The sequence below is a fragment of the Crocuta crocuta genome, unplaced genomic scaffold (genome assembly GCF_008692635.1).
Source record: "Crocuta crocuta isolate KB4526 unplaced genomic scaffold, BGI_CrCroc_1.0 scaffold31, whole genome shotgun sequence".
NCBI classification, from domain to species: Eukaryota; Metazoa; Chordata; class Mammalia; order Carnivora; family Hyaenidae; genus Crocuta; species Crocuta crocuta.
This window is the reverse complement of record NW_027528362.1, coordinates 3,574,525-3,601,245: the sequence shown is the minus strand read 5'-3', so window position 1 is coordinate 3,601,245 and position 26,721 is coordinate 3,574,525. Positions and strand designations below refer to the sequence as shown.

Below are 26,721 nucleotides of genomic sequence, written 5' to 3'. Positions count from 1 at the left end.
CTCTCTGACTGCTACAGAAAGGGAGGAAAAAGGAATGGAAGAGGAAAAAGCGGAAGCAGCGTCGCCCTGGCCTGTATCCCATGGAAAATTAAGGAAAAAATGCCATTAGCTGAGCAATTATTTGAAATCGCCAATTATAAAAGAGTATTTTGAAATTATTTTAATAAAATATTTAACAATCAATAAAAATGGGACTTTAGGGTAGAAATGCTAAAAAGATTATAAACATTAATATGTTCTTTTTCTAATTAGAATAGGACAAAAAAGTTGAGAAGAAAAAGCCAAGAAATCAGGAAAATGAAAACATAAAATCTGAGTTTTTTGTTATTATAAGTCACTGTAATTCTTGTGGAAATTTTATTAAAGAGTTGCTATAAAATGAAAAAGTATAAAATGTAAAATATTATACAACTTAAAATTCTTTTTTTCAAGTTTATACTTATTTTGAGGGAGAGACAGAGAGAAACAGACAGTGAACACATGAGTGAGGGAGGGGCAGAGAGAGAGGGAGAGAGAATCCCAAGTAGGCTCTGCGTTGTCATCAAAGAGCCCAACATGGGGCTCGATCCCACGAACTGTGAGATCATGACCTGAGCCGAAACGAAGAATTGGACACTTAACTGACTGAGCCACGAGATGCCCCCAATTTGAAATGTTTTGAGATGGTGCTTGGGTGGCTCAGTCGGTTGAGCATCCAACTCTTAGATTTCAACTTAGGTCATGATCCCAGGGTCGTGGGATCAGGCCCTGCATCGAGCTCCAAGCTGAGCGGAGCCTGCTTAAGATTCTTTCTCCCCCCCTCTGCCCCTTCCCCTGCTTGCACACACTCTCCAAAAAATAAAATTAAAAAAAAATGCTTTGAGAATAAATGAGGTTGGGACATTAAATTACTTTGAATACACCAAAAGGTTGAAATGATAAAATTCAGTTAAAGCTAACTTTGAAAAACTAAATACACACAAATAAAAATTGCCTAGGAGTTATTCCACTTAGCTTTGCTATGTCACCAGCTGGGGGCACGCTGGGCATGGAGACTGAGAGAGCTGATGGGCACGTGAACGAGGGGACAGAACTGGAGCTGTAAGCAACGCAGCTCTGAGTGCCAGAGTGACTAAATTTCTAGAGAAGACCTCTAGAGAATTTTTTTAAATGTTTCTTTTATTTATCTTTGAGAGAGCAAGAGAGAGACAAAGTACAAGTGGGGAAGGGCAGAAAGAGACATACACAGAATCCAAAGCAGGCTCCAGGCTCTGAGCTGTCAGCACAGAGCCCAACACGGGGCTCGAACCCATGAACCATGAGATCATGACCTGAGCTGAAGTCAGATGCTTAATCAATTAAGCCACCCAGGTGCCCCTTGAGAATATCGATTCTTATGGATCATCTTCTTATTGAAAATGTGAATTCAGGATTACTTTTGAGAAGAATGTTTTAGAAGCAGATTGTGTCTAAAGCTATTATTTTAACTTTTTCCAAAGAACAAAATAAGGGCTATCCTTAGCAGACCAAAGAGCAAAATTAAGGCCTATTCTCAGCAGACCAGAGAACAGTTCAGATGTTCACTCACCGTAGAATCCATCTGATTATACCTGGCAATATCTTTATGCAGTGTCCGTAGCATAATCATAGCCACCATTCCAGACAAGAAGAGGACAATGACCAGTGAATTCATGATACTGTAGGAACAAGCATGTCAGGATTAATGTGTAGCTTCATTTCCTTTCCAAAACGTTTATTCGGGCACATTACAACAGCACTGATCAAAATAAAAATTTGACCTAAAATCCAACAGATTCAATGAGTTGTGCTCTCCTATGTGTCCTTCTAGTGGATACAGAACTTTACATAGTTATCATAATAATCTTATAATTTGTTAAGAATTAGAATTTTTTTAAATGTTTATTTAGAAAGAGAGAGAGAGAGAGAGAGAGAATAAGCAGGGGAGATAGAGAGAGGGAGACACAGAATCCCAATCAGGCTCCAGGCTCTGAGCTGTCAGCACAGAGCCCAACATGGGGCTCAAACTCAGGAACTATGAGATCATGACCTGAGCCCAAGTCAGACACTTAACCGACTGAGCCACCCAGGCGCCCCACGTACTAGAATTTTTTTGGTCTATGATCATTATTATTAAATAACCACTATGCCCATATAAATGCAACACTGCAGGGACCAACAGAGGTCTGTATCCTCAAGAAATTATGACAAATTTATTCAATAAATTAGTAAGTGTCAAAAGGCAGTCAACAAAATAGAAAAAAGGAGAATCATGGCATCATGAATAGCTTTCCAGACAAAAATTTTGAATCATGCGTTGAAGAGAGAATAATTATAAGCAGACATAACACGAGCAACAACTTCTGTTTGAGCACTCTTCCATTTCAGGTGAGGTGCTCAGGTGTTCTGTTTCATTATCTCCTTTAATCCTCAGGAACAGTCTTGTGAAGCAGGTATCTCTATATTAAGAAATGTACTCTAAGAAACTGGGTGGCCTGCACCCACTTACAACCAGTGATTTAAAGCCAGGATTGAACACAAGTCTATCCAATTCAAAAGCCCAGACTTCCGGATAACTGGAGAGGATAACAGAGTGAAGGTGATATTCAAAGGGACAAAACACAGAATAAGCATAAAGCATAAAGTGGATTAACTCTGTACTCTTACCTAAACCACTGAATATGGGTATGAGGCATAGATTCCAGAATATAGTCCCATCTAGAAGCCCATCTGATGTTTTTATCTTCCTAGGGGGATAAAACAAAACTGTTTAAGCATTTGCTGACAAAGTATATTAAGAATCCAAACATTTCTGCTCAAAGCCTGACCTTTCACTCAGTTAACAAATGTAATTTCTCATTATCATAACTTGGTTTAGTCAGGAGTTTAAGGGAATTTAGCTCTAACTCAAGTCTCAGGGAAAATAAAAATGAGATTAAAAGAACAACAACAATAAGAATTCCTTTTTCTTTTTTTTTTAATGTTTTATTTATTTTTGAGGGAGAGATAGAGACAGCATGAGCAGGGGAGGGTCAGAGAGAGAGGGAGACACAGAATCTGAGACAGGCTCCAGGCTCTGAGCTAGCTGTCAGCACAGAGGCCGACGCGGGGCTCAAACCCACGAACTGTGAGATCATGACCTGAGCTGAAGTCGGATGCTTAATCGACTGAGTCACCCAGGCACCCCAAGAATTCCTAAAAGTACCTAGTTACCTGTACTTTTAAAAAGTCTTGCTTTAATTTTTAACTAGTAAAAGTTTATCTTAGATATCAAAATTTAGAGCTGTATTTATTTTTTTCAGAAAATTGAGTGGTATAACATTCTTTATGCTCTTTGATGCCATCTATCCATGTCAATGAGACACCAGAGTCATAACTCAGATACACCGAGCATCTGGCAGGTGTCACCCACAATGAACTCTTATACCTAAAAAGAAATACATAGTGTTTATTGCACTAGGCTTTCAAAATTACACTCTATATCAGGATAGTAAACGACTGAACTATATTCAATTGGCAAGACAGTTTATTAAAAACAGAGGTGGAATATTGCCTAAGATTCTCATAAAATAAACTTCTACTTCCCTAAGAAACGTCTCCATTAATGAAAAGACTTCCTTGAATTCCCTATGTAAATCACCTACCATCATGAAATTCTTAATTAAAGTTTATACTAATCCAGACTTAAAAATAGTATTGCTGGGACATCTGGGTGGCTCAGCTGTGTTAAGGATCTGACTCTTGGTTTTGGCTCAGGTCATGACCTCATGGTTCATGGGTTTAAGCCCCATGTCAGGCTCTGCACTGGAGCCTCATTGGGATTCTCTCTCTCCTCTCCGTCTGCCCCGCTCCTGCTCCTGCTCTCTCTCAAAACTAAACTTTAGAAGAAAAAATAGTGTCGCTCTCCCAAATACTTGTTGTATAAATTTTTGACATTTTCATACCACCCTCTGTGCCTGTTTTCTTTTTTTTCATTTCTTTTTTTTTTAATTTTTTTAAACATTTTATTTATTTTTAAGAGAGCGAGCACCAGCAGGGAAGTGGCAGAGAGATGTGGGACAGAGCACGTGCTGACATGGGCTCTGTGCTGACAGCAGCAAGCCCATGTGGGGCTCAAACTCACGAACCATCAGATCATGACCTGNAGTGAGCCAGACAGCCAGCCAGACAGACAGACAGACACACACACACACACACACACACACAGAGGGGAGAGAGAGAGAGAGAGAACGCACGAGCGGGGCAGGGGCATACAGAGAGAGAGAGAGATAGAGAGGGAGGGAGAGAGAGAGAGATGGATGGGAGGGGCAGAGAAAGACAGAATCCCAACCAGGCTATGCACTATCAGCACAGAGCTCAATGTAAGGCTTCAACTCATGAACTGTGAGATCAGGACCTGAGCCAATACCAAGAATCAGACACTTAACTGAATGAGTCACCCAGGCACCACTCAAGTTTTTTTTAAGTTAGTTTATTTATTTTGGGGAGGGGGAGGGAATGGGTGGAGGAGGGGTAGAGAGAGAAGGAGAGAGGATCTGAAGCTGACTCTGTGCTGAGAGCAGAGAACCCAATGCAGGGCTCCAATTCACGAACTGTGAGCTCATGACCTGAGCTTAACCAAGTGAGTCACCCAAAGGCCCCAACCGACCTCTACGTCTATTTTCTACCTTTTGTTTTCTATGTATCTCTTATGACTTAACATTTAATCAGGTTCAATTCTCCAACTGACTAGACTTCTCATTTAAATGGAGACTTAGTTTTTAGGGTGATTATGCTGCCTGGTGCACTGACAAACTATTCCAAATCAGCTCATTAAAAGCTTATCTATTTGACAAGGTTAGTCATTAGTATTTTTAATTAGTTTAAGTAGTATGAATTTAGAATCAATTTCTAAGTTATACTAGAGATAAAAACAAACTCACCTGGAAGCTAACAGAATAAGTATAGGCAATTTTGATCTCCCCAGAAGCCTTGTTACTTATATCCATGGGGGGTCCAGAGCAGTCCGGTTTATCTATATGGGTATGTTTGAAGCTGTGGGAGGAAACATTTTGGCAAGATGCTGATAAAGTACAGTTGAAAAACATGGGGTAACCATTATAGAGACTTTGTACATATTTTACAATGCTACTGATAGTCAAGGGTGAAATTATTTATGTCACGTTTAATAGTACAAATATTTGTTTCATATAAATAATGGGCTTAGTTCTAAGTGTATGTAAGAAATTATTATTCAAAGTTAGAAACAAACTTTTGAAAGCATTATACTTGAAGAGCATTAAATATCTTTAAAAAAATAAAAACAAACACTGAAGGAATTTAAATTAACTGCCATCTGATAATGGCATGCGTTTCTTTATCAAGAGAATCCTGGGAAAAAGACTAACTCAATGCGGGGTTGAGGGGAAGTCGTGAAAAAAATGGAATAATCAGAAAAGGAACTCACAAATAACTGACAGATACTGTCACTAAAAATATTGACAACTTGAAGAGATGCTGTTTCAATGACTTGTCACACATTGGCATCTAACATGCATGGAGACTTTAGAAAGGATAGCACTAATCAGCCCATTTAGGGGGCGCCCAGTGGGCTCACTCATTGGAGCGTGGAACTCTTGATCTCAGGGTTGTAAGTTCAAGTTTCACTTTGGGTGGAGAGATTACTTAAAAAAATCAGCTCATTTGGGCATTGATGAGAGGTCAAGTTGCAAATACTGGAGGCAATGCTTTTCCACTATAAGAGGGAATGTGTGCCAACCACGTATGTTCTCCATTCCAGGCTGACAAAGAAAAGCTATCAAAACTTCCTGACTAAAAAACAAAACAAAAAGACACTCTGACTTGACCACTTACCATAACAGGAAGAAAAACCATATTCATATGGTTTCTCTGGACAACCCACAACTCAGTAACAAATCACACTAAAGGGAGTTTTAGTAAAATCAACTCTGAAATGCCAGATTATATGCCAGAACACTGATTTTAAAAAAGTTTAACTGGGCTCCAAATATTTATTCTTTGGGAATAATTTCACTTACATTTACTTATTTACTATTATATTTTCATTTAGTTTTTTAAAGTAAGCTCTATGCCCAAAACGTGGCTTGAACTCATGACACCGAGATAAGGAGTCACATGCTCACCTGACTGAGCCAGCCATGCACTCCCCGCCTTTATTTTAATTTTTTTAAGTAATCTCTGCACCCAATGTGGGGTTCAAATTCATGACCTCAAGATAAAGACTCACAAGTTCTTCTGACTGAGGACTGAGCTGGCCAGGCATCCCCACATGTATTTACTTTTTTTATTTTTTTGTATAGTTACCTTTTTGGTTCAAGTTTGGCAGCCACTAATCTTGCCCCCATGGACCCGGTTTCAACAACATGATAGTATATTTTGATGTCAACGTGATTGAAGATGTAAAATGTATCTCTTTCATGGAATTCTGACTGTGGAACAAAACTTAAAGGTAGAAAACTGGCTATACAAGAGTCAAAACTCTAACATGAGGCACAAGTAGGAAAATTTGAGCTAGGACAGAGTTTTAATCCTTCCTCATAAAAACATTTAAGTTTTAAGCTTAAACTCTCCAAAGGCCAAAATTAATTGGCAGAGTACAAATTATGCTTCTTTAATATTTTAATTCTTATATATAAATACCCATTAAAAAAAAACACATCTAATATTTTCTATCTTTCCACTTATGATAAAACTAACAAAATAAATTTTAAAATATTACATGTTATGAGCATGCTAAATCTTACACATTTCAACATGGAAGTTTGTAACTTCAGACTAAGCCAACAGCCTAAATTACTTAACTGTGTGTGGTCAACTCTCTCAAAAGCATTAGCCAAACCAGCTTCCTGATCAAGCTTACGCTAACTTCTACTACCAGGTCATATTAACAGATTAAATCAAGATTACAGAAAATTTAACACATATCCCCAGTAATTTTAATACTTTCTATATTAACGTCTTTATTATCATCTTTAAATATAAAAGAACAGCTATAAAGGCATTTTACCTTTTAAGAAAAGGTATAATACCAAACTCTTGCAGTATATTGTTTTATGGATTTAAATTTATAATACAAATTTCATGGGCTTATAATGAGGTCTTTTTGGCACTCCAATCTTTTTTTTAAATATACATAAGATTTATTAGTCTAACTTTAATAGAGTCAGAACACACAAAGTCCTAGACCTTATATAACAGACACTCTCAGTGAATGCTGAACTGAATCTGAATTATTTTAGTGCTACAGTTAAACTTATATATTGCTAATCTAGCTTAAGTTTAGGATCTAAGTAATTGTGCTTCAGACATGTGAATCATACAATGAATGTAACCAATTTTGTCTAGGTAAAGACTGAATCCTTCTACCAAAAAACCTATATTTAAAAAGTAGCATTGAGTTTTGTTCACAAACTTACATTAATAACACAGGCATCTTTTGCGTGGCCTTTATCTGTAATGTAACAGCCAATAGGAAATCCAGGATTACAGAACCTCTGACCATCCTCCACATCATAACACCATGTTACAGGCATATTATCCACAATCCTAAGCACAGAAGTAAAAGTCAAGTTAGAAATCATCAAACATGACCAACAAATACTGCTCAAAGCTGTGTTACCACTTCATAGAATTCAGATATCTATAAATATCTTCAGATGTCAAAACTACAATAAAAGAATTTTGATAAAACGTAGTACTTCATAAGCAATAGCATTATGCCAATACTGATACACTGTAGTGAAGAAAAAGACTATAGCTTCTTTGAAACTATAAACATATATAGGAAAGGGAGTTTTAGAAATTAATTTACTGCAGTTGCTAACTTAATATCATTATGTAGATCTGTTAAGTATAATTTACCTTTTGCAGAACACTCAAAAGCTCTACATTAGGTGCAAAGCAATATATCTAGTTCCTTGGGAACAATTAAATGGAACAGCATAGAAGCAAATGTCCTTTACTACTAGGTAATTCAATAAAAGGGGGAAGAACATAACTGCAAGATGGAAAAATACTCAACTAAAGGGCCAGGTGAAAAAGTGAAAATTATAGTATTACCTATTAAAGCGGTGTAAATCCAACTTATGTCTAAAAGAAATACTGCTATAAAACTAGAGAAACAAAATTTTAAAGTGCTATAGTGACAAACAACTTTTAAAAAGGAGGATAAAAAAGAATAGATAAAGAAGAAAGTTCTGTAGCACCGTCTAACCACATTAAAGTCCGAGCATGCGGTCCCCAGTGCCAAAAGCACACTACAGGACACAAATTAAAAAAAAACTGCTAAAAATATACTAGCTATATTACAGTCATAAGATGACTCCAGGGCATGTTTTATTTGTTAATTAATGTATGCCTTAGGAAGTAAAATTATGATTCTATATGCACCCAAGGTGTACATTAATGACCTAATAAAACACGTCTCATCACATTTAAATGCTACTTAATAGTACCCAATACACCAAATTTTAGAATCACCTACACTATTAAGTTGCTTATTATTATAGCCAGCAGGCTAGCAGTTCCCATGGAAAGACTATAAAATATTAGAAGCATAAAAACAACGCTATATAAAATAAATATTCAGATTTTTTGGTAGCTTAAACAGTTAATTGCTGTAATTTTTTTGATAGTGAAATTCAATCACTGAGTATATACAATATATTAATTATAATACCTTTATGCTATGACAGCAAAGTACTACATAAAAATTGTAGTGTTAGCTACAAAACGAGAAATTAAGGAGCAATTTAAGGCTTTTTAAAAGCAAGCATCTTAAGTTTATCATTTGCATAATGCCTTGACACAATAACCTTTTCCTGGTAACAGGAAGCATTTAAAAAAACAACAAACACTTGGAAATAAATGTAATAAAATTGAATGAATATAATTTTCAATTACTGCCTTGCTAATAAGTTAGGGAGTAGTAATTTTTTAAAATTAACACCGAAAAAACTAAAAATCTTATTTTCAATCTGATACAGCGAAAAAGGACTCAAAAGGATAAAGGTTGAATGACAGGCCCCAATTTTTTTTTTTTTAACCATCAAGGACTCCTTTCTATTATTTGCCTCTACCCTCCTTGAACTCCATTTAAAACACTTCTATGAAGCCTCATCTATTAATAATTTTTTCCCCAGTAAATTAAATTCCCAGAATTTCCCATCAGAACATAATAACCCATGTTACCACAATATTCAGAAAATCATAGCCAAAAGCAAAGAAACTTGGCATTTAAGTTATTCTATGTAGTTTTAACACAAGTACATTAGTTTTAACACAAGTCCCACTATCTGTTAGGACTCTGAATTTCTGAAAACACTCCCCCACTACTAGCTTGCTGGGATCCAGGATTAGAACTCACTATACTAAAATACCTTCAAAGACTCCTCTCTGTCCAGGAAGCTATGAACCTAGAAAATTTAAGTACTGTGATAACTAGTTATATAGTTATACTTTTATAAAGGTCACAAACACCTGGCAACTTGGGCAAGAAGTATAAGCACGAATCACGTAGAGTGTAACTGAAGGGAATTCAGTGCCTGGTGCTAGTATCAAAACGCTAGTCTCAAGAATCAAGAAGTAGCTTAGGACAGAGTAAGACAAGAAAATCCTCAAATGGTGCTCTAACATCCCAAATTAGAATTAAAAATATTCATTCATTTAAATAAGAAAATTAACTATTCTTAATTAACTGTTCTCTATAATGGGTTGGCATATTAACTAATATTTGGTCATTCTAATCATTTAAAAGGCAGTATGATTAAAAATATATGTTTTTATTCATATGTGGATCAGGAGAAACTTAACAGAGGACCACAGGGGTATGTTTTCACTCATATGTGGATCAGGAGAAACTTAACAGAGGACCATAGAGGAGGGGAAGGGGGAAAAATAGTTAAGGAGAGGGAGGGAGGCAAACCATAAGAGACTCTTAAATACTAAGAACAAACTGAGCGTTGACTGGGGGGAGTGGGAAAAAAGGGGAAAATGGGTGATGGGCATGGAGGAGAGCATTTAATGGGATGAGCACTGGGTGTTATATGGAAACCAACTAGACAATAAACTATGTTAAAAAAGATAAAAAATAAAAAATAAAAAAATCTAGTTTGATGTAAGTAAAAAAATGTCATGGGGGAAAACTATAGTTCATTCATGCAATGTAATACTGCACAATTATGAAAAGAATAAGGTAGATATAGATCTACAGATGTCCTTTACATGGACAAATGCCCATATTTTCTTAAAAGAAACGAGCAAGTTACAGAATAATCTGTACAGTATTTCAGCTGCATTATTTTAAAAAGGTACATTCCTGTTACATGACTGCACATGCACAGGGTATCTGGGAACACATGAGAAATACTAGTGCTTCCTCTGGGGAGCAGCATTAAAGAAGCTGAGGGTGGTAGAAGATACTTACCTTTCATGTAATATTTTCTTATGCTGCTTGTTTTTTTTCACAGGCGCATATATATATATATATATATATATATATAGTTTCATAATTTAGAAAATGATTATGCTTCTTCCCAAAATGTCTCAGTGCAAAGGTTAATAAGTGCTACATTCACAATAAAATTCCCTAACAGAACACTATACTTTTAAAGGTCTTTCAGATTTCCAAAGGTTCATGCTATTTTATCTCTGTCAACTCTTGTATCTTTGCTGAAAACCAAATTATATAGTAAAAAGTTTCTGAAGTAGGTCAAAGACAGAAATATACTCAACTTACTGTTTAACTAAATTCATCAATGTGAACCAACATTCTCCAAATATGTAGTGTACTGATTTAAAGACTAAAGCCGAATGGCACCTGGGTTCCTTAGTTGGTTAAGCATCAGACTTTAGCTCAGGTCATGATCTCGTAGTTTATGGATTCGAACCGTGTCAAGCTCTGTGTTAACAGCTCAGAGCCTGGGGCTGGATTCAGATTCTGTCTCCCTCTCTCTCTGCCCCTGCCCTTCTCACACTCTGTTTCTATCTCTCTCTCAAAAATAAATAAATGTTGAAATAATAATAATAATAAAGATAAATAATAAAGCCCATTGTCTACAATCACCAGGTGATATGTTTGTGATATGGCTTAGAGTTTTGCTAATAGATTCAGACCTGAAATCATAAACTTTATAAAAAAATTTTTTTAAATGTTTTATTATCTGTATTTGAGAGAAAGGTAGACAAAGCATGAGCAGGGGAGGGGCAGAGAGAGAGAGAGAGAGAGAGAGAAAGAGAGAGAGAGAGAAAGAGAGAGAGAGAGAGGAGACACACAGAATTTGAGGCAGGCTCCAAGCTGTCAGCACAGTGCCTGACATGGGGCTCGAACACACAAACCGTGAGATCATGACCTGAGTGAAGGTGGACACTTAACTGACTGAGCCACCCAGGTAGCTGCTCCATAAACTCTTCTAATACAAGAATAAAATGATTATTCACCATCTAGTTTCAAGTTTTTAGGCAGAATATAGTTTAAGTGTGCAACTGATATACCTATGAATTACTGAATCAATTTCATTATCAAATGCTGACTTCAAAAACTATACTAAACTGTTTATTCTTATTATTATGCATTTTGGCATGAAATAGTATCTACGTTAATTGCATCATGAATTAGTTAAATATATTTCTAAATATTTTACTAAAGTGAAGAAGCTACTGAAGAAGAGGGGCTTCTATTATCTTTAGGAGCAAACCTCTAAACAGTATTCCAAGAACAGAGGGTAGAAGAAATAGCTAAAAATCACCAGTAGACCTGAAGTCATTCTTTTATTCTGTCAACAAATGACTAGCAGTTAGAGTAAATGGAGGTGGATGAGGCTAACATGAAACTCTAAGAACTGAGCCTCAGATATCATTTTGAAGGCTGTTAAAGAACAATCTGGAAACAAACTGAAAACACCAAGGGAAATTTCAATTACTTATGAATAAGCAAATGTACCCAAGTTACACTGATTCAGCAATTACATAGCATTCTCATAGTACCAAAGAAATGAAGAGATTTCAAGTTCTTGTTTGCACTGAGGCTCACAAGAGGAAGAAGCTGACACAAGAGTAATGGGCAAGTGTCCTTCCTTATTCTAACGGTGTTCTGCTATGAGAAACGTGTTCCCATTTGGCTTAGCAGACTGAAACAGACTCTACCCAGGTCTGGCCAATCAGAGTGAATCCCCCTAATCACAGACTAGTTCATGGATGGCAAGTGACCCCAAGGCTGCCCCTCCCTAGGACTTTTAGGGGGCAAGACAGAATGACAGGCTACAGTCATAGTATTTGAGCCTCAGGATCTGGGCATGTCAAACTGGGATCAATGGTTCCTAACCTCCCTTGCTTGGGCAAATGAGCCTGGGATCCTGAAAGAATAAACAGTCAAGAGGAAGTGCATGAAGACAGTCTTCTTGCTCACTATCTCCAGGCCTTATACTTTTTAGAAGAGGCAAAATATTTAAAAATTAGGACCCCACAAAGAGTAAGGTACTGGTCAGCAAAATTATCTTGAAGAGTAGCAATGATCATACTTCAAAAGCTGGACCTTTAGACCCTTTAAAAAACATTCTACATTTGAATTATGTATAAAGAGTCAATACTATTTTATTTTTTTGAGTCAATACCTTAGAAGCAGAAATAAAATAGGTTTAAATGCTTTTTGATTACAACACAAACTGGTAAAGACCCAGTTAATGTAATCACATGTATAAAATAAAAAACAGATTACTCAAAATATAACTGTTCTATTTGAAGTAGATGCTATGTATCAAACATTAAACAGGTTAAATTTGTTTTCCTATGGTCTTTTTTACAGCCTACAAGTATAAAATAACAGTATTTTTCTAGACAACTGATCCACTTCCTTTTTTCAAAGCATAAATATGTTTCTCTTAAGTACATATGCAGAAAAGAAGTACTCTAGGTACCAGGTCTATTTACCAAAAGTATGAGGTATTATAGTAATCTAAGCAGTTAAAAGATGATACTTTAAGCCATCAAGCTTAGTAATCCTTGGCACGTAAAAGTCAGACTTCATGCTATTACTAGCAACAAAAAAAGGAAATTAATGGATTTGCTCTATTTTATAGAATTAATGAAGTAATTTATACAATCAATGAAACAGAGGTTTCATCTAGGAAAGTAAAATACCAAAAGCGCCAAATCTCCATGTCTTACCAGTGATGTTGATAATTCAGTAACATGCTTTTTTTTAAGAATTCCAACTTTTGTTTGTCTTCAGCTTTCTCTGTATGGTATGTTTTTGTACAAACAAGCTTGCAGGTCTCCTCCTTATTAAATGTAAACTGTATTAAAATAAAGTGAAAAGCAAATTATAAAATATCCAGGTTCTTCACACCTATGCTGTAAGTCTGTAAGTAGAGTAAAAACACTAATCTCGTCAAATTACTACAGTGCATTAACATTGATAATATTTTAAAATTTCTCATACTTAATTACATTTAAATTTTAATCTTACTGTTTCTATAAAAATCTAAATTTTTATTTTGATAAGTAACAGTTTTTATTTTTATTTTTGATAATTTCAATCAACTCACCATTTAAATGTAAATAAATCCTAGAAGGGGGGGAAAAACCACATGTAGAACAAAATGGAACATCAGTCTTTCTATAGTAATGGCCTCTGATGTTTTGAAATTATGGAGTTGAAGCCTTTCTAGTAATAAGCAGACAAGTTTCCATGCCCATATATTTACTGGATGGATGTTTGTTAAGTGCCCCCTATGACCAGGTAATAGAGACTCAGCAGTGAATAGCAGACTGGGATGATACAAGAAAAAGTCAAATTTGGATATCTAAAACTCAGGGTAAATGTGATTCTCCTTTTACATACATTTGAAAAGATTGTCAATTTTCAGGATCTTATTTAATAATAAAATTGAAACAAATAATAAGGTTTAAACAAAAATTGATCATTTAAAACACTAAGGATTCCTCCAATTTTGGAGCCTACGATTTATTTCCTGTGTAAAATAACAGTATTCATAACATACTGCATAATGTAAGTTTACTTTATCAGGATCCATATATGTCTTCATTTTATATTTTATTATTTAAACATTTTTTTTAACATTTTATTTTTGAGAGACAGCATGAGTGGGGGAGGGGTGGAGAGAGCCAGAGAGACACAGAATCCGAAGCAGGCTCCAGGCTCTGTGCTGACAGCTGAAATCTTCTAGGGCACCTGGGTGGCTCAGTCAGTTAAGCCTCCAACTTCGGCTCAGGTCATGATCTCACGGCTCGTGGGTTCGAGCCCCACGTCGGGCTCTATGCTGACAGCTCAGAGCCTGGAGCTTGCTTTGGATTCTCCCTCTCTCTGCCTGTCCCCTATTCTCACTGTCTATTTCACAAATAATAAACATTAAAAAAAAATTTTTTTAAACCCTATTTCCTAGCTTTCTAAAGGCTGTAATTTATTTAACTATATATAGTCCATAATTGTATACCATTCAATAAACTCAAACTTTATTACAGGGAGTTTAAAAAAAAACTTGCATATGTTTTACTTTTAAGCAGTCCAGTCGTTTGCACATGATTAAAAGACCTAAAACCAGGTTCCGCGCCTGAGCTGACAGATAAGTGCTTCAAGTGCAGCCCGCTGCTGCCATCTGTCAGCCAAGAGTTTAGTTTTGGCTACACTGCTTCTGTAAATGTAGCAATGTTTGTGCAATTATTTAATATTCTTAACCTTATATGCCCCTTGTATGTTCTTTTTTAAAGAGAGGAAAATGAAAAAAAAGAAGGATACATACTAAGGAATCAGAGGGATAGATGTCAAATTTAAATTCTGCAGACATAGACATTGCTAGGTATACTAAAAGTAGAAAATCTTACACCTCAATCCAATGCTTACTGGGTTTAGGCAAATTAGCTCTGTGTTCAACTGTGATGGAAAATAGTAAAATTAGAAAGGATGTTTAATCGTAATAATAAACGTTTATTAGGTCATGTAATCCTCCCACCTTTGAGGTAGTCAGTCTCCTTTGCTGAATCCTTCTCATCTTCCTCACCTAGTAGCACCAAGTGCCCCAAGGCTCAATCTTTGGAATCCTTCTCTTTATTATTTATACCCATATCCCCTTGGGGATCTCATCAATTCCCAACTTTAAGTAGTATTTATACACCGATGATCATTTTCAAATGAATATATCTAGGGCTGAACTCCTCCTCCAAATGTCAAACACATATATTCAAGTGTTTACTCCACATCTGTACTTAGATGCCTAATTTCCCAATCCCCCCAAACCTGCTCTTCCCAGAGACTGTGCCATTCTAGAAAAACAGTAAGTCCATACCCCACATGCCATCCCTTAGCAATTTCTGTTGTGCTGACCCCACCTTCAAAATGTAGCCAGTTTCTGAGATTCTGACCACATCACAACACCCACCATATACCCCATGGTCTGAGCTATTTATTATCGATATCTCAATGATTGTGACAGCCTCCTAACCAGTCTCCTGGCTTCTCTCCTTGCTCTCCCATGGTCCTCCTCAACACAGTAGCCCTAGTGATCCTGTTAAAATTTAAGCCTATTCAATACCCTTCAGTGTTAACCATCTTGCTCAGATACAAAGGCCAAAGTCTTTAAATAGGAGTCACTGTGTGATGTGGTCCCATTGTTTCTTTTCCCTCATTTCCTGCTATTCTCTCTTGCTCACTTGTTCAAGCCATTTCAACTTTTTCTGTACCTTCAGCACACCAGGCAAGCTCACATCTCAGAACAGGTGCACCTGTTGTTATATTCACAGAGAACATTCCCCCCAGATATTCACATGGTTCACTCCTTTACTTGCCTCATGTCTTTTGCTCAAATGTCACCTTCTCAGCAAGACTTCCACTAGCCCACTTAAAACTGCCGATTCTTCATTCCCCTCTCCTGATTTATTTTTGATAGTTTTTACATCAGCAACTGACATACTATATATTTTAGTAATTCATTTTGTTTCCTTCTCCTCATCAGAATATAAGATACATGAGGGCAGAGATTTTTGTCTCTGATCACTGCTGCATGCCACACCTACCACAGTGCCTGGCATGAATATATTAACTGATTGAATGAATAAGGATGACTGGTTAGATCTGGGATGAGATTCCATGACCCTGAGAATGTGGCTCCAGCTTCACATAACACACCCAATCTTGCTGTTTTCCTGACCTCAACAGAGTCATAGATAAAAGACAGCAAAGCAGATTTGGAATTTTGTTTTGCTGCTGGTTGCCACCATTGTTTTTACTGCACATCTAAAATAAGGCAAAATAAGGGGCACCTGGGTGGCTCAGGTGGTTAAACATCCAACTTCAGCTCAGTTCACTATCTTGTGGTTCATGAGTTTGAGCCCTGTGTTGGGCTCTGGGCTGACAGCTCAGAGCCTGGAGCCTGCTTCAGGTTGTGTGTGTGTGTGTGTCTCTCTCTCTGCCCCTCCCCCACTCTGTCTCTTGGTTTGTCAATAAACATTAAAAAGAAAATAAGGCAAAATTCTATTAAAATAAAGGACAAAGAATCAATACTGAATCAATAGTGAAAAATATGGGTCAATGCATTTATCGCTGACTTGGACAAAAATCTAATCTCTTAGCTCCATGTTTCTGTTTACCTATTCCTTAGTTTTAAGAAATGCTTGCTTTTTGTCTCTTTAAGCTTAGGGGACTCAAAGATTTTGTTTTAGCACAGATCTGGGTCCTAAAAACTTCGAGGAAACTCATAACAAAATGTGAGATGCACATCTTTCTCCATTTTAAAGCACTCTTGTTCTCCTATTTTTTCTTCAACTCCTGGTTCAAAATTAAACCTGTGAAGCACTAGGCCTAAAAGAAGGGTCCTTGGCATAAGCAAAGTTGTCTTTTCCCTCGATGGAAACCTACCATGGACGTACTTTGCCCTTAAATTCTTCCCCAAAGGGGCAAAACTTCTGGGGTTTGAATATTTTGCTGGCCTTCCCTCTGTTTATCTGCAACCTGCTAGGAGCTGTTTACTGCAAGAAACTCCTGCTGTCCCTCAAGTTCACTGAAGATGTTACTGATGTTCTTCCCTTCCATCATTTTTCAAGGCAAAGACATAACTAAACAGAATGATGGGGCTGAAACACCATAAGAATATCTTAATCGTGTAATTTAATAAATATGCCTGAAAATAACCCTCTACTATAAAAAACAATGCAATAACTTCCAAAATAATCTTTCAAAATATGACATCAGGGAGTGATACACAATTAAGATGATACATAATTAATATGCTTGACCCGCACAGTAATACCCATGTCCATATATATGAGCTCCTTCCTTCCCAGGGGCCTCATCCCATATGCCTTCAAATCTGTCTTTGAAAAATTTTTGAATTACCGGTATCTTTAGGGTAGAAAATTATAATTATTATTTATTATTATTATAATAAATTATAATTATTTTAAGAGGACTTATGGTTAAAAACTGTAAAACCGTACACTTATGTGGACTAAACTTGCACAATTACGCATCTTCTCCCCAGCGCTTCCAGTCTAGTATAGCGCTCGAGGGGGTCAGGAGAGTGGTGGGGCTACTCTAGGTGTGGGGGATTTGCTGGACAGATTCTCAGTACAATGAAGTGCCGAGGAAAACAGATGGCGGTGCTCAGTGAGAGGCAGAGAAGGCAGCTAACCATGGGGTCTAAGCCACAGAAGACAAGGATAAGACACTGAGAGAGGATTAGCCTGGCGAATAAAACCTGGAGTCAAGTTACAACAATTAAAACGGATGCAGACAGATGTCCAAAGTAGAGACTTGAAGGAAAAAATTCACAGTGCAGAATAATATGTTAAATCATAAATAAGTAAATCTAATTTTATTTACATATGCTTGTAAGCGCATGGGAAATTTCAGGGAAGATTAACAAGAAACTGATGTAAAACTGGAGGGAAGATAGATTCAGTTTTCATTTTATATTATTCTGCACCATTTACATTTTTATATGGTGATACACTGTTATGATAAAGTAGTTTAATTTTTCTAAAAGAGAGTGAGCATCATTCTTTGTGTAGCAGGAGAACAGTGTAAAATGAACAGGGTACTATGCAAAGTGGAAGGAAAATAGGCTTAAGTGTTTAAAAGAATAATTCTAGGCTCTAGGGGCCGCCTGAATGGCTTGGTTGGTTGAACATCCAACTCTTTTTTTTTTTTTTTTAAACATTTTTATTTATTTTTGAGAAACAGAGAGAGAGACAGCACAAGCGGGCAAGGGGCAGAGAGAGGGATACACCGAATCGGAAGTAGGCTCCAGCCTCCAAGCCGCCAGCACAGAGGCCGACGCAGGGCCTGAACCCACAAACCGTGAGACCATGACCTGAGTCAAAGTCAGATGCCCAACTGACTGAGCCACCCAACATCCAACTCTTGATTTCAGCTCAGGTCATGATCTCACGGTCATGGGATCAAGCCCCACGTTGGGCTCTGCCCTGACAGTGTAAAACCGGCTTGGGATTCTCCCTCCTTCCCCGTACACCCTCCCCCCCACCGTCTCTCCCTCATTTGCAGTCTCTCTGTCTCTCTCAAAATAAATATTATAGGGGCACCTAGGTGGCTTAGTCAGTTAAGCGTCTGACTTCAGCTCAGGTCATGATTTCGCAGTTCATGGGTTCAAGCCCTGCATCAGATTCTGTGTTGACACCTCAGAGCTTGGAGCCTGCTTCAGATTCTGTGCTTCTCTCTTCAGATTCTCTCTGCTCCTCTCCCGCTTGCACTCTGTCTGTCTGTCTGTCTGCCTCTCTTTAAAAAATAAACATTAAAATTTTTTTTAATAATTAACTTTAAAAAAAGGAATAATTCTGGGTGATGATGGAGGGCATAAATTGAAGAGAATATCTTATATTGTGCTTAGTCTGGTTCCTAAAAATATACCGAGAACATTCCAAATATACTTTCAATGGTCAAAAGAGAACAGTTAGCTTCCCAAAACCCCCAATGAGGGAATCCAAGTAGTGCTATACTTGCTAAGAGAGAAGAGGTAAATATGTATGAATTCTCTCAAAGAGGAAGAAGGAGATCTGGAGCAGCTGGGGCAACTTTTCATGACTGAAGGCTGGGTTTCTGGTCCCTCTATAACATAAGGCAGGGCACTGAGTACTATCCTTTAGGCCAACACCTCATCATTTAGAATACTGATACATGATGGTTTGTTAAGACAAATTTACCCGTGACATATAATGAGGAGAGGGATCCTTTGAAACTGTAACATTAAGAAATTATTCCCAGAGCCAAAAGACAAATGAAATCCTCTTTAGCTATAATAGCTAAGTTATTTTAGGCTTTTCTGTAAGGAAAAAAGAAAAAAGAAATGAAAGAGAAAGAAAGAAACAAGTAAATAACCTTTATATAACACTAAATACCAACCTTATATGGTGAAGGTTCAATTCTTTCCCCAAATAACACCTGACCAAGATTTTCAGATGGGCGTTTTCCTTCTGATGCTTGGCAAAAATCAAACCTGGAGCGGGTGGAGAAGTAAGCTTTCACACATAAAAGGAAACAATGGCATATCAAGCCTCTATGCAATCTAGAGGGCAGAAAACTTAGTACTGATCATTCCAGTAGCTCTAGGAGATGAGTAAGAAATAGGTTCACACTCCATGTATGTCTCCCCAAAGCAAAAAGACAAAATATCAGAAAATCATGCCTGAGAAAACCTTGATGTCTAAATATCTTTTATGAGGATGTAAATTACAGAATTTACAGAGTTAACACATTGCACTTATTTTTGTTCATTCCAATGATAAAACTGATACTTTTCTTCTTCAAGTGAATTTTGCAAACTTATCTCCTTTTGTTCTCACTTTCTAATCCAAAGCTTTACTTAATCATAACATTTCAGGAAGACGTGTCGAAGTTCCCTGGGTTTCTGCCTCATCCCTACACAATGGCTAACACATCCCAACATGAGAAGCATGGCGAGACAGATCCTAGAGAACAGGGAATTGTGAAGAAGCCATAATCAGTCAGCTATAAGCTTCTCTCTAATTCCCTTGTATTATTAACTAGATTTTATTTTAAAAAAATTTTTTAATGTTTTATTTATTTCTGAGAGACAGACAGACAGACAGACAACGTGAGTAGGGGAGGATCAGAGAGAGAGGGAGATACAGAATCTTAAACAGGTTCCAGGCTCTGAGTTGGCTGTCAGCACAGAGCCCGACGTGGGGCTCAAACCCACAAACCGTGAGATCACGCCCTGAGCTGAAGTCAGATGCTTAATTGACTAAGCCACCCAGGTGCCCCTATTAACCAGATTTTAAAATAATTTGCTTTAAATATTACAATCAAATTTCAGCTTTGTTACAGAAGATTAAAGGAGAGTTCTGTGTTCATTCTGGAATGATATGGGAATACTTAAGACCCATGCAGTGATGGCTACAGATGAGATTCCCAAAAGAAAGATGAATCTTAGGTGATTAAAAAATGGGCTGGGTGGGGGCACCCGGCTGGCTCAGTTGGTGGAGCATGCAAGTCTTGATCTTGGCATTATGAGTTCGAGCCTTACGTTGGATGTAGAGATTACTTAAAAATAAAATCTTTAAACACACACACACACACACACACACACAAAACTGGACCTGGAAAGTCCTCAAATGAAGACTTTCCATGTAGTGGATGTAAGAGATGCGCTGAATTTTCCCAGACACATCCCACAAAGATTTCAGGAGATATGTTTGTTTATTTAACAAAACAAAAGAAACAAAAACTTAAAAAAGCATTCAGGTCTCCAATAGTTACATAAATAATAGTCCATTCATTTATGAATGATGTACTTTCTTTTTATACATAGTTAGGCAGCTGGATTCTAATAGGATAGTCTCACTTTTTGGTGTGTGCTTTTTTCTATAGTAAGCACACATTTTTCTTTTAAAACTCTTAGATACCATAGAAATTTAGAAGCCAGCTACAATTTAGGAACTGTTTTATACTCAATATGATATATAGTGATCAAAGAATGAACATAATATATACATGTAAATTTTTTATAATATCAAAAAAGTTAAAATAATAAAATGTTTATAAACAGAGAATTAGTGAAACAAATCATACACAACTTTATATAATCTCTACAAAGAAATAATAAAGGAACACCTGGCTGGCTCAGTAGGTAGAGCATGTGACTCTTGATCTCATGAGTTCATACCCCACACTGGGTGAGAGCTTACTTTAAAAAAAAAAAAAAAAAAAGCAAACATAAACAATGATGAAAATGACTGGGATAGCTACAGCTGTCTATTAACATGAAAAGATGCCTGTAATAGATTCGGTGAGGAAACCAAGGTGCAAAACAACTTTTGTTTAAAACAAAAATGTACAGATGTGGTTAGGTAAATTAGAATATGCAGAGAAAAAATGTGGAAGAGCAGAAAACAAAGCAATTATTTCTGGGGATTGATTATAAGGGACATAAGAATTTTGTTTAGAGGTGTCTGGGTGGCTCAGTTGAGCATCTGACTTCCACTCAGGTCATGATCTCACCATTGGTGAGTTTGAGCCCCACAGTGAGCTCTGTGCTGATAGTTCAGAGCCTGGAGCCTGCTTCAGATTCTGTTTCCCTCTCTCTGCCCCTCTCCTGCTCGCACTCTGTGTCTCTCTTTCAAAAATAAACATTTAAGGAGCGTCTGGGTGGCTCATTTGGTTAAGCATCCGACTTCAGCTCAGGTCATGATCACGGCTCGTGGGTTCGAGCCCCGCGTCAGGCTCTGTGCTAACAGCCAGCTCAGAGCCTGGAGCCTGTTTCAGATTCTGTGTCTCCCTCTCTCTCTGACCCTCCCCGGCTCATGCTTCTCTCTCTCTCTCTTTCAAAAGTAAATAAATAAACAAACATTTTTTTAAAAAAAAGAATTTTGTTTTTAAAATTGTGTGGGGTTTTGGGGCTCCTGGGTAGTTCAGTCAGTTAAGCTTCCGGCTCTTGATTTCTGAGCCACCCAGGCGCCCCTTATTTTATTTTTTTATCTTAGAGAGAAAAGCTTAAGCAGGATCCATGCTTAGTGTGGAGCCCAATGCTGGGCTCGACCCCATGACCCGGGGATCATGACCTGAGCAGAAATCAAGAGTTGGACACTCAATGGGCACTCAACTGACTGAGCTAACCAGGCACCCCGAGTTACATACAATTTTATAGAAAAATTAAGCTAAAAAACTTACGCTGTGTATTCATAAGGAAGAACAGATTCCACTGAATCAAGTCTGTTCACAAATAGTTCTATTTCAGCCTGAAAATGAGGAAACACAGAATTAGAATATAAACAACTGGAGATCATGCTTAGAACTCAAAAATAATTTGACATTCTTGAAATGTAAAATTTTATGATATTTAAACATTCTCTTATAAATCCATTCACTGAGTGGGCTTATATGCAGTTAAATTACAACAAAATATTTTCAGTTGCAAATGTCACCAATAACTTCTAAATGCTTTTTAAGTTATAAAATTTTAAAAATTAAAATATTTAAATCATCATATCAATATAGATCCTGTTCTTAAAACTCTGTTTTTCAAATTCAATATTTCATTCTGCAGCACAAAAATAATTCTTATTTTTAAACACCTTTTTCTTAAACATTCTCACAGCAGTGAAGAAATGCTTCCAAGTGAGAAGAAATATCCAGATCAACTATACTAGAAATATAATCATTGCTCTTAAGCAGATAGGAGACAGACGATGGAAAGATGATCTAACTTTGGAGGGCCTCTCTGATTCAAACGGAGAATGCTGAACTACAAAGGTAACAACAGTGAAGAAATTCACAAAGACCAAATCAAGTTCTATGATGGGGCAAGAGGAGAAATGTTCTATCACCTTCCTAGGAAATACACAGGCTAATTTATTTTTTTTTAATGTTTTTTTTTTTTTTATTTCTAGGAGAGAGAGAGAGAGAGAGCATGAGCAGGGGAGGGTCAGAGAGAGAGAGGGAGTCACAGACTGAAACAGGCTCCAGGCTCTGAGCTGGCAGCCAGCACAGAGCCCGACGCGGGGCTCGAACCCACGAACCGCGAGATCATGACCTAAGGGAAAGTCGGACGCTTAACCAACTAAGCCACCCAGGTGCCTCTACATAGGCTAATTTAAAGCCATATTTCTTTTTTTTTTTTTTTACAGTTCAGCTTTTTTCTTTCAATTTATTATTTAAATCCCAATCAGTTAACATATAGTGTAATTATGGTTTCAGGGGTAGAATTTAGTGCCTCATCACTTACACACAACATGCAGTGCTCATCCCAACACATGCCCTCCTAATGCCTGTCAGCCATTTAGCCTATCCTCCTACCCAGCACCCCTCCAGCACCCCTCAGTTTATTCTCTGTATTTTAGAGTTTCTTTTGGGGGTACCTGGGTGGCTCAGTTGGTTAAATGTCCGACTCCTGGGTTCAGCTCAGGCTCAGGTCATGATCTCATGGTTGGTAAGTTTGAGCCCCAAAACAGGCTCCATGCTGATGGTGTGGAGCCTCCTTGGGATTCTCTCTCCCTCTCTCTCTCTCTGCCCCTGCTGTGCATGCAATCTCTCTCAAAATAAATAAAATAAACTTTAAAGAATTATTTAAAACAAAAGAGTCTTTTCTGGTTTGCTTCTCTGTTTTTATCTTATTTTTCCTTCCCTTCCCTTATGTTCACCTGTTTTGTTTCTTAAATTCCATGAGTGAAATCATGATACTTATCTTTCTCCAACTAACTTATTTTGCTTAGCATAATATATTCTACTTCCATCCGTGTTGTTACAAATGTCAAGATTTCATTCTTTCTGATCACCAATTAATATTCCATTACACACACACACACACACACACACACACACACACTCCCCGTATCTTTTTTTTTTTAATGTTTATTTTTGTGAGAGAGAGTAAGAGAGAGAGACGGACAGGGGATCTGAAATGGACTCTGCACTGACAGCAGAGCCCGAAGTGGGGCTCAAACTCCCAAACTATGAGATCATGACCCGAGGCGAAGTCACACCCGTAACCAACGGAGCCACCCAGGCACCCCATATCGTCTTTATCCATTCATCAGTTGATGGACATTTGGGTTCTCTCCATACTTTGGCTATTGTCGATAGCACTGCTATAAACATTGGCGTGCATGTGCCCCTTCAAAACAGCATTTTTGTATTCTCTGGATAAATACTTAATAGTGCAATTGCTGGGTTGTAGGGCAATTCTATTCTTAATTTTTTGATGAATCTCCACACTGTTTTCCAGAGTGGCTGCACCAGTTTGCATTCCCACCAGCAGTGCAAAATGGTTCCCCTTTCTCCACATCCTCGCCAACATCTATTGTTTCCTGAGTTGTTAATTTTAGCCATTCTGACAGTTGTAAGGTGATATCTCACTGTGATTTCCCTGATGAGTGATATTGGGCATCTTTTCATGTGTCTGTTAGCCATCTAGATGTCTTCTTTGGAAAAGTGTCTGTTCATGCCTTTTGCCCAAGCCATACTTCCTACTGAAGTTCCCCAAATGCCTCCAAGATATATTCAAAGATCTGCAGGGCCCAAAATACATATCCACTCTGAATAGGGGCTCACTGCAACTCATGACAGAATCCTTTAGTTGAAGCTGAAGAAACCAGTAAGTAATTTATGCCCTGAAGTACTTTATGTGCTAACCAAAAACATTTACATAGGAGCTGTTTACCTTGGACAAGTATTTTAATAGAGTTAGACTGCTATGGCTGCCTCCAGACTCGAATCATGGGGCTGCCTGGAATGGCATAAAGCCACATTTGTCATTGTGATCTTGTTCACTGGTACTGCTAAGCAGTCCCCTATATTTGCTAATATCCCAAAGGTGAGACAAAATGTCTGATGTACAAACTAAATTTTAGTTTGTACAAAGTAATAATACACTGCCACTGGAAAAGCAAAGGGTACAGACTCTAGGGCCAGTTTGTCTGGGTTCAAATCCCAGCATTTACTATTTGGTCAAGTTATTTAACACCTCAGGTTCCTTATCTGCAAAATAGAGATACAGTATTTACCTCACAGAGGTATGAGGATTAAATGAGTTAACATGTATAAACTATTTAAAAACAGTGCCTGAAACATGAAGTCCTATCTATTTGTTAAGTGAATAAAAGCAAGTAAATTTAATGATATTCAGAATAGAGAATACCTAAACTACACTGCTCATCTGCTAAAACAAATGCTCACCTGATATTCCTGATATATAATGGAAGATAAAACATTAAAAACTATATACTTTGAAAATAGTAGGGAAAACAGTATCATATGCAATCCCTAAAATTATAAGCAAATGAAATTACTCAATGGCAACACTGTCTCAAACATACACAAAAAATTTAACTGTGTGTCCTTGCATAAAACATTCTTTATCATTGGTCTAAATTTTGGCTAGAAAGATAATGGGACACGACATTTAAGCATTACAGAATGCTTGAGTAATTAACACAAATATAGGCAACTGTTGTGAAGGCAAAATTCCCAGTTGATGGCTTACTCTGCCAAGATAATTTTCACTAATTATAAGAGGTCAACAACTGCTTTGAAGATACTTCAGAATTCAAGCACTCTACTTAATGTATCTTAATGAAGACAGAAAGGTCCCTAAAAAGCTAATCCAGTTCACATTTCTAGATTTTTTTAGGGATAAACACAGCTATTATATTCTATATAATTTTCTAGGTTTTGAGTTTCAAAATCTGAAGAGTCACATTTTCACCACAGAAGCTGAATCCCTTGTGCCACAATTAAGCCTATTCCTTACTTTCAACTTCATTCAGTACAAAGTAATCAAGAGTGGGGACTCTGAAGCTACGCTGCCTGAGTTTAAATCCTAAAAACGACATTTACTAGCTGTGTGATAGTAAGTTTCTTCACTTCACTCAGTTTTCTCATTTGTAGAATAGAAGTAATTATAACTTCTGCTTCAAGCTGTTTTAAGAAGATTCCAGAGTAGTGCTTGGTACAAAGTATTAAGTACTTACTATTATGCAGCAATGTCCAACAGGACTTTAAGCAAGGATGGAAATATTCTTTTTTTTTTAATGTTAACTTTATTAATTTCCTTTTTTAGTTTATTTTATTTATTTTGAGAGAGAGCAGGGGAGGAGCAGAGAGAGAAGGGGGAGAGAAAATCCTAAGCAGGCTCCACATTGTCAGCACAGAGCACTACTCAGGGCTCATTCTCACTACTATGAGATCGTGACCTGAGCCAAAATCAAGAGTGGGACGCTCTTGGCTCTTGGCTCCTGAGCCACCCCGGTACCCCAATAATGGAAATATTCTTATCTGCACTGTCAAATACACATGTGACCATCTGTCACTTAAAATGTGGTTACCAGAGTTAAAGAGTTGAATTGTTTTAATTTTAATTATATTTAAAAAGTCACAGGAGGCTAATGGCTTCTGTATTAGAAAGCACAGTAACGGGCGCCTGGGCGGCTTAGTAGGTTAAGCATCCGACTTTCGCTTAGGTCATGATCTCGCGGTTCGTGGGTTCGAGCCCCGCGTCGGGCTCTGTGCTGGCTGCCAGATCAGAGCCTGGAGCCTGTTTCAGTCTGTGACTCCCTCTCTCTCTGGCCCTCCCCTACTCACGCTCTCTCTCTCTCTCTCTCCTAGAAATAAATAAAACATTAAAAAAAAATTAAAAAAAAAAGAAAGCACAGTAACAGAAATGTTGCTGGTATATAGTACCACTGATATACTCTTTTCATATACTTATTATTTTTTATTCTATT

General features: G+C 37.3%; 1 protein-coding gene across 1 annotated transcript in view; it reads right to left on the bottom strand.

The window, feature by feature from the left end:
* The window catches only part of TM9SF2 (transmembrane 9 superfamily member 2), a 64,319-nt gene that overhangs the window by 22,695 nt on the left and 14,903 nt on the right, over window positions 1–26,721 (bottom strand). Inside the window, exons 2-9 of the mRNA XM_077753887.1 lie at window positions 22,172–22,239; window positions 19,385–19,478; window positions 13,180–13,307; window positions 7,434–7,563; window positions 6,322–6,446; window positions 4,920–5,031; window positions 2,665–2,744; window positions 1,568–1,676 (exon numbers count right to left, since the gene is read on the bottom strand). Of these exons, the coding sequence (XP_077610013.1) occupies window positions 1,568–1,676; window positions 2,665–2,744; window positions 4,920–5,031; window positions 6,322–6,446; window positions 7,434–7,563; window positions 13,180–13,307; window positions 19,385–19,478; window positions 22,172–22,239 (846 nt within the window). The remainder of the gene's footprint in view (window positions 1–1,567; window positions 1,677–2,664; window positions 2,745–4,919; window positions 5,032–6,321; window positions 6,447–7,433; window positions 7,564–13,179; window positions 13,308–19,384; window positions 19,479–22,171; window positions 22,240–26,721) is intronic.